Genomic DNA, 9,175 nt, shown 5'->3' on the forward strand with positions numbered 1-9,175 from the left:
GAATAGGAATAGGAATAGGAATAGGAATAGGAATAGGAATAGGAATAGGAATAGAAATAGGAATAGGAATAGGAATAGAAAGAGGAATAGAAATAGGATTAGGGAAAGAAATAGAATAGGAATAGGAATAGTAATAGGTATCCTGAAGGTAGTGGTGTAAGGATTGTGTACATTTTTACTGTGACGTGTTAGTACTGCTAGGAACTAGTTTTATTAAACGATAACAAACATTGTAAACAGAAGGTGATTTTCTTTGACAGAGCTTGACTTATTTATTGTAATTTTTTATTTTCTATTTTATTTAACCCAGGTTTAATTTGTTCTAATCCGTCACAATAAATTATAAACAAACCTTGTTATGCATTACCTCATGCATGTATTAGGATAATAGAAGTTAAAAATCAACAATTTTAAAAACATTTTACCTTTTTCACAACTTTTTTTTTTTACCAAAAACCACACATTGTAAGTAGGAAACCCCACTTATAAACAAAATTTTACCTAATCATACCATTCCATGACATATCCATATCCATATTTCCGTAGTCCTGCCGAATACATATTTTATTATTTTATTTTTAAATCCTGCATTGTAATATGAAGATGTTTTGGAGGTAAGTTAAAAAAAATTATTTTGAATTTTTAAAGACCAAAAAAAAATTTTAGGTAAAAAATCTTCTTATTTATTTTCTGACCTCAACAACTTTAATCTCGTACTGGAATCCCATCATGTCCTTCAGTTCATTAATCAAATCCACACAGTATCCACTGTATTCTCCTTTAAAGGAACTGTAGTTGTAATTTCTACTGACTCATAATTTATATCCTTTTTAAAACAAGTTAAATTGCTGCATGAATACACAAGTCACTTTTACCAACAACCCCCAAATATAAATTATAAGTTTTAGACAAAAAGCTAAAATTTCTTTGCCATTTTGGCCCCAAGAAAGACTTATGAGTTATAATTTTTCTTAAAAGTACGGAAAAATTCCACCCCCGCACCGGGTTTTAATAATTTTCTAAAATTTTTTTCAGACCCATGTAGTACGTACATCTGACCAACTATTTTCCAGACACATGAAGTACATACATTAAACCAGCTATTTTCCAGACCCACGTGGTACGTACATTAAACCAGCTATTTTCCAGACCCACGTAGTACGTACATTAAACCAGTTATTATCCAGACCCACGTAGTACATACATTAAACCAGCTATTTTCCAGACCCACGTGGTACGTACATTAAACCAGCTATTTTCCAGACCCACATAGTACATACATTAAACCAGTTATTTTCCAGACCCAAGTAGTATGTACATTAAACCAGCTATTTTCCAGACCCATGTAGTACGTTCATTAAACCAGCTATTTTTCAGACTCACCCAGATGTTTTCGTTCCTTGGCATATTGATTCTAATAAATCTTGTTTTCTTGTGTTTTACACTTTAGAAAAAATATTATAAACTGTTATTTTTCTAAATTTCCAAAGACAAAATGTCTAAGTTATGTAATTGTTTGATACCCGGATGAAATTAAAAATACTAAGCAGAAAGTTTAATTGCTTAATTTAAACTTCTAAACATCACAAAATTAGTTGAATTCTTCAACATGATTATTTTATGCTTATTTATAAAATATATTTAAACATATGAATATAAAACGATTCCAACAGCCATATGGAAAAGATTTAGATGGTGAGTTGAAGTAAGTTACATAACCCTGGACCACTCTGATGGTGTGTTGAAGGGAGGTATTCCTGGAAATCTCTGATGGTGGGTAGAATTAAGGTAGTTAGGAAACCCTGGAAAACTCTGATGGTGAGTTGAAGGAAGGTATATTACCCTGGAACACTCTGATGGTTTGTTGAAAGGAGGTGTATATCCTTGGAACACTCTGATGGTGTGTTGAAGAGAGGTATATATTCCTGGAAAACTCTGATGGTGGGTATAATTAAGGGAGTTAGCTAACCCGGGAACACTCCGATGTTGGGTTAATGGAAGATATATAACCCTGGAACACTGATGGTGAGTTGAAGGGAGGTATATTACCCTGGAACACTCTGATGGTTTGCTGAATGGAGGTATATTACCCTGGAACACTCTGATGGTTTGCTGAATGGAGGTATATTACCCTGGAACACTGTGATGGTTTGCTGAATGGAGGTATATAACCCTGGAACACTCTGATGGTGGGTTGAAGGGAGGTATATATTCCTGGAAAACTCTGATGGTGGGTAGAATTAAGGGAGTTAGCTAACCCTGGAACACTCTGATGTTGGGTTAATGGAAGATTTATAACCCTGGAACACTGATGGTGAGTTGAAGGGAGGTATATTACCCTGGAACACTCTGATGGTTTGCTGAATGGAGGTATATAACCCTGGAACACTTTGATGGCGGGTTGAAGAGAGTTTAAATAGAATTTAGTTGAGTCAATATTGAATTATTGACAAACAGCCCAGGAACTACAGCAACACACAGGAGAAACTATTCAANCTAATTGCTGTCATATTGTGGCGCCCCTGTTGGATTCCTGGAATGCAGTACACATTGTTATTGTTATTGTTTAGATTATAGTATACTGCATCTTGTATAAATTTTGTTGTTTGATAAATATATATTCAGTTAATTTTGACTACTCAGTCTTACTTATTCATGCTTATTAGCACCCCGCTAAACTGGTGACCCCAACGTGATATTTCACTCTATTAAATTTTATAACTGTACTCCTTACTGAAACGTTTCGAACTCCCTGTGTTTTTCACAGTTCAAACTTTGAGTAGGTTTAGAAACAGTTATTCTGGGTTTTTTTTTCTTCTCTTTTTCAAAATGTCTAGAGAGGAAGAAACTACATTTGGTGCAGCAACCAACTCTGGTGTAATCAACACTGTCTCACTGAAGCTTCCTGCTATTTGGCTAGAGGAGGTTGAGGTTTGGTTTGCTCAGGCTGAGGCACAGTTTGCCATTAAGAGAATTACGGACTCTAGGACCAAGTTATATTATGTGGTCTCTGTGCTCCCCCAATATGTCACTCCTCAGCTATCAGATTTACTCCATGCACCACCTGCTGCTCCTTATGAATCACTCAAGGACAGACTTTTTCAACTGTATTCCTTGAGTGACTGGGAGAGATTTGAAGCATTGGTTAACCTTCCATTGGTTGTGGACCAGAAGCCTAGCATTCTTATGAACAAGATGCTGGCACTTTACCCTGCAGACTCCAAACCAGATTTTATGTTTAGAGGTCATTTCTTAAGACGACTACCTGCAGAGATTAGAAGTCACTTGATTCATGAGAGTATTCTTGATCCTAGAGCTCTTGCTCTTAAAGCTGATGCACTCTGGCAGAGCTGGGCTCTCTTTCCGGTTGGTCATGTCTCTGGGAATGTTGAAGAGTATGAAGCTTTTGCTCTTGGACGGCCAGGGGGTTCCTCTAAACCCAAGAACCAATCCTCATGGCAATGATCATCTCCTGCATCTCGATCAGCTCCTGCTCCTCAGTCCTCTTCAGGTTCTGACAATGTTTACAACCGGTACCATCGTAAATTTGGAAACAATGCTCATAGATGTTTTCAGCCCTGTATCTGGTCGGAAAACCACTAGTCCGGCAGGAGGGTTCATTTACTCTACCTGCCGGTTCACCTGGGAGTAATCTTATCTTCCTTCAAGACTCTTTAAGTAACAGGAAGTTCCTTGTGGATTCTGGTGCCACCATTTCTGTTTTTCCTCATCACAGCTCCAAGCCATCTTCTAGCTCTGTATTCTCCAATTCTGTTGAACTAAGAACTGCTGATGGATCTTCAGTTCGGTGTGCTGGTACCAGAGAAATTCCCCTCTGTATTGGCTCCCGAAGATTCTCTTGGTCTTTTCAGCTAGCTCCTGTAACTGTTCCCACACTAGTAGCTGATTTCCTACGGCACCACCATTTGCTTGTTGATGTAGCTGGCCACAGAGTTCTAGATTCTTCTTCCTTGTCAGCAGTTGGAGAAGTTTTTTCTTCATCTCCAGAATAATCAGAGGTCCTTCATGCAGCTCTTCTTGCAACCCCAAGCTCCATTCGTGATCTTCTTAGAGAGTTCCCAGATGTTCTCTCCTCAGATGGATTCACAGCTGCTCCTCCAAAGCATGGAATACGCCATCACCTTCAAACTAATCCTGGCCCACCAGTGTTTGCGAAGTCTAGGCGTTTAGACCCAGAGAAGCTTGAGATTGCTAGGTTGGAGTTTGCTGAAATGGAGAAAGCAGGCATAGTTCGTCGTTCCTGTTCTCCATGGTCCAGTCCGCTCCATATGGTTAGGAAGAAGGATGGAGGTTGGAGACCTTGTGGTGGTTATCGGAGACTTAGTAATGTCACAATTCCAGATCGGTATCCTCTTCCTAACATTGCAGATTTTACATCCTGCTTGGATGGTTCCTCAGTTTTTTCCAAATTGGATCTCCAGAAAGGATACTACCAGGTTCCTATGTCTGACTCTGACATCCAGAAGACTGCCATCATCACCCCATTTGGTATGTTTGAGTTCCTCAGGCTTCCTTTTGGCTTGAGAAATGCAGGCCAAACGTTCCAGAGAATGATGGACCAGATTTTTGGTGACCTCCCTTTCTGTTTTGTCTTTGTGGATGACATTTTGGTTTTCTCCAAGAACATCAGTTCCCATGTTTCTCACCTGCGAGAAGTTTTTGAGCTCTGCAGGCAACATGGGCTTACAATCGGTTTACCTAAGTGTGAGTTTGCTGTTTCGGAGATTTAATTCCTTGGCCACCGAGTCTCTGCTTCAAGTTGAACACCTTTGTCCAAGCACACTGATGTCATCAAGGATTTTCCAGTTCCCTCCGATAAGCCTGCTCTCCAGAGATTTTTGGGTCTTCTCAACTTTTACCGAAGATTCATGAAGACTGCTGCAGGTGTTTTGGCTCCGTTAACTAATGCTCTGAAGGGTCCAGGCAAGTCTCTTGTTTGGTCTGAAGATCTGAACAGTTCTTTCATCAAGAGTAAACAACTTCTCCTTGCAGTGGCATCTTTAGTTCACCCTGTTCCTCAAGCACCAATTTCTCTTGCTGTTGATGCCTCCAACACTCACATTGGAGCAGTCCTTCAACAGAAGGCCCTTGGACTTTGGTCTCCACTAGCGTTCTTCTCAAGGAAGCTTTCTCTGACTGAGGAAGAGTACTCTGCTTTTGATCATGAACTTCTTGCTGCCTACTCTTCCATTGGCTACTTTCGTTTCCTCCTTGAAGGCAGAAGTTTTACTTTATTCACCGATCATAAACTCACACATGCTCTGTTCAGGACTTCTCCTCCTTGGTCAACCGGTCAACAGAGGCATCTTGCTTACATATCAGAGTTTACAAGTACAATCATCTATGTTCCTGGTGCTGATAATCCTGTAGCTAATGCTCTGTCCAGGCCCTGCTCTGTTATTTCTGCTCCATCTGCTTCATCAGCACCTTTAGAACTTTTAGCTCTACCAGCTTCATTGGCTCCTTTGGCACCAAAAATTGTATCTAAACCTTTGTCAGTTCTGCCAGCTCTGGATCCTGTGATCTGTCCCTGTTCAGGATTTCCATTTGCTTTGTGATGTTTCAACAGGTACATCTCGGCCACTTGTTCCCACTTCACTGCGTCAAAATGTTTTTTCTCTGGATCCTGCGTCAAAATGTTTTTTCTCATCTTCATGCAGTTTCACATCCTGGGATCAGAGCCTCAAGACGTCTTGTCTCTAGTAGGTTTGTTTGGCCTGGGTTATCAACAGAAGTAGCATCCTGGGCTAAAGCATGTCTTTCCTGCCAGCAAAATAAAATTCAGAAACATATTCATACCCCTGTCGAGAAAATTCCTGTTCCTGGCAGACGTTTTTCTCATGTTCATTTGGATTTGGTTGGTCCTCTCCCCAACAGTCAGGGATTTACATATGTCCTCACCATGATTGACAGGACCTCCAGATGGCCTGAGGTTGTTCCTCTATCCTCAATCACAGCTGTGGTTTGTGCACAAGCACTTCTCTCTTCATGGATTTCTCGTTTTGGAGTTCCATCAGTCATCACTACTGACAGGGGAGCACAGTTCACCTCTTCGGTCTGGTCAGAAGTTTGTTCGATTCTTGGCATAAGACGCTCACAAACCACCAGCTACCACCCACAGAGTAATGGTTTGATAGAGAGGTTTCACCGTTCTCTGAAAACATCCATTCGAGCTCAATTAGCTGGTCCTGATTGGATTCGCCACTTACCTCTGGTTCTCCTTGGACTTCGTTCTGTTCCCAAAGATGATACTGGAATGTCTGTTGCTGAGGCAGTGTATGGTACTCCTCTAACACTAACTGAAGATTTCCTTGATTCAGCTGAGTTCCCTCATAAGGTTTTTCTTCAAAGGGTTGAGTAGGCTCTTGCTGGTTTCTCCTCGCCCTGAGTCCCCCAAACAGCTTCCCCCTGCTCTCCTTCTATGTGAGTATGTTTTTGTAAGAGAGGATGCTGTTACTCCACCACTCTCAACTTTACTACAGTTTCTCCTCCTGCGGATGACTTGCCATCCCTGCAACGAAGAAACCCTCGGAGGCTTGTGAGAGATCATACATCAGCTCCTTTTTCTACTCGCTGATGTCTGGGGGGAGTCTTGTGGCGCCCCTGTTGGATTCCTGGAATGCAGTACACATTGTTATTGTTATTGTTTAGATTATAGTATACTGCATCTTGTATAAATACTGTTGTTTGATAAATATATATTCAGTTAGCTTTGACTACTCAGTCTTACTTATTCATGCTTATTAGCACCCCGCTAAAATATTTCAAATTTTATTTGAAACTTTGAAACTTCGAATCTTCAAAAAATTGACAATTTTCAAAAATCCGCCACATTAAGTTTTAAAATCCGCCACATTAGGTTTTAAAATCCGCCACATTTGCTTTTAAAATCCGCCACATTAGGTTTTAAAATCCAGTACATTAGGTTTTAAAAATCCGCCAAATTAGGTTTTAAAATCCGCCACATTAGGTTTTAAATCCACACCACATTAGAGTTTAAAATCCGCTACATTAGATTTTGAAATCCACCACATTAGGTTTTAAAATCCGCCACATTAGGTTTTAAAATCTGCCACATTAGGTTTTAAGATCCGCCACATTAGGCTTTAAAATCCGCCACATTAGGTTTTAAAATCCGCCACATTAGGTTTTAAAATCCGCCACATTATGTTTTAATATCCACTAGATTAGGTTTTAAAATCCGCTTCATTAGGTTCTAAAATCCGCCACATTAGATTTTAAAATTATAAGGATGGATACTCAGTGTCTAGTTTCTGCTGTAGAAAAAATGTTTAAAGTATATTTGGCAAAATATATCAATGTTTTCAATAAAAATAAATATAATATTTTCTCTGAAAATAATCCTTTCTTATTACTCCATGTTTTGTAATGTTTTTCTTTTAACAGCATATTTACAATATCCAATATATATTTTCATCAATTCATCAATTTATAACAAATATTGTTGCATTTATCTATAAATTGTGTCCGTAGCAGGTAAATAGGGTTAAAAGACATTTCTAAACTGTCAAAATACTTTTTGAAATCAATGGCATTGGGGTACTTTGAAAATAAAATTTACTTTAACCACTTCCAGATGGAGCTGAAAAATGTGTTAAAAGACGCGATTGTTCACCTATTTCAGAATTTAAAAAAATTTCTGTCAAATATGGTCATAACCAAGTTTGATGATTTCCAAAATGTTGTCTGCACGTTTTAAAATTCCTAAACAAATTTAGCCGAGAATTGTTGAAAAAGGCCAAAAATGGCGAAATGAAAATTATATACCCCGTTCTTAAATCATGTATATAAAATAAACAGGCGGGGGGTGGGTGTCCCCTCCCAAGATAGGGTTTAACAAAAAATAAAATGTGAAAACTCTTTTCCTTAAAGCAAATGAATTCAAGAAAACTATTTATAGAAGATATTTTTAGAAACATTTATTCTCTTTATCTTCAAATTAATTAAATTTTGAATTCATTTTATTCCTTTCTCTCTTGTATGAAGGTTTTCATATGAATCGAGGCCTGGTATTTAGCAGGATTGTAAACGATACTTAATCCTATCTCTCATATCCTGGATATTTTTTTCTCTTTAAGTTTTAACCCTTCACCCCCTTGGCGTTTTCGATTCATACATACATACATATTACATACATATTGCTTATATCTGTAATAATATAGGACGAACTCCTGATGATGCCAACGTTTTTGGCGAAATATATAGAGATGAAAATGATCTAATTCTAGTGATAGATGTCAATTTTATCTCCCCCTCCCTCTTTTCACAGACTATCCCCCATCTCCTTTCTCATTTATCCAATCTCCTTTATCTACCCTTCTCCATCATCCATCTGATGACCTCAGACCGGAATATCAATCCCTCATTATTTTCCCAACCCCACTCTGTTCCTTATTCCCAATTCCTCTTACATTCTTTCCCTTATTAGGCTCCTATTCCTCATTCTTGTTCCCAATTCCTCATTCTCCCTCAATTCCTCGTCAAATGATTTTTCCACAACACTCTATACTCAGCTTAACTACCTTACATAACCGGTCTGTCCCTTTAAACATTTCTCTGGTCAAGAACGAAAACGCAGTATTTTTCCTATCTGAAAACTGATATTTTTAAATTGTGGTTTTTCAATAAAATGACTTACAAGATCTAGGCTTTAAAGGTACCGTTGTGAATCCGCTAGGTCACTCTTTAAATGAAGGGTCACTACGAAATAAACATCTTGAACAGTCCCTTTAAGACCAATTCTATTTTACAAACCAATTTGGATTTCATTTCTTTTTTTGAAATATTTACAATTTCCAATCTGAATAAACAAACTGCCGCTTGTGCAAAATGTAAAACGAGAGTTAATCAAAGATAACAATTGAAATATATAAATGTTACATGAAGGTAAGTTAACTTGTAAGCGTAATTGCAAGTTCCCTTAAAAGCTTTGTCTGATCAAGGATGAAATAGATTTTCATTTTTTTGTTTTTGAAAACTGATTGTTCTCATTCGTGGTTTCTCTACAAAAGTGATTTAAGCATTTCTTGCGTCAGAAAAAAATGGAGAAAGTTATCGGAAATAATCACTTTTTAGAAATAAATAGTATAAGGAGTAGGAGAAGAGTATGGCTTTGCAATGGGGAGGGGGGGGG

The 9,175-nt window shown here is 38.3% G+C and overlaps 1 protein-coding gene across 1 annotated transcript in view; it reads right to left on the minus strand.

The window, feature by feature from the left end:
• The window catches only part of LOC111705639 (ionotropic receptor 25a), a 17,566-nt gene extending 16,790 nt beyond the window's left edge, over positions 1 to 776 (minus strand). The window contains exons 1-2 of the mRNA XM_023478256.1: positions 696 to 776; positions 502 to 548 (exon numbers count right to left, since the gene is read on the minus strand). Coding sequence (XP_023334024.1) covers positions 502 to 548; positions 696 to 731 — 83 coding nt within the window. The 5' untranslated portion in view covers positions 732 to 776. The remainder of the gene's footprint in view (positions 1 to 501; positions 549 to 695) is intronic.
• Positions 777 to 9,175: the final 8,399 nt, after the last annotated feature.

The sequence above is a fragment of the Eurytemora carolleeae genome, unplaced genomic scaffold, assembly GCF_000591075.1.
Source record: "Eurytemora carolleeae unplaced genomic scaffold, Eaff_2.0 scaffold664, whole genome shotgun sequence".
NCBI lineage: Eukaryota > Metazoa > Arthropoda > Copepoda > Calanoida > Temoridae > Eurytemora > Eurytemora carolleeae.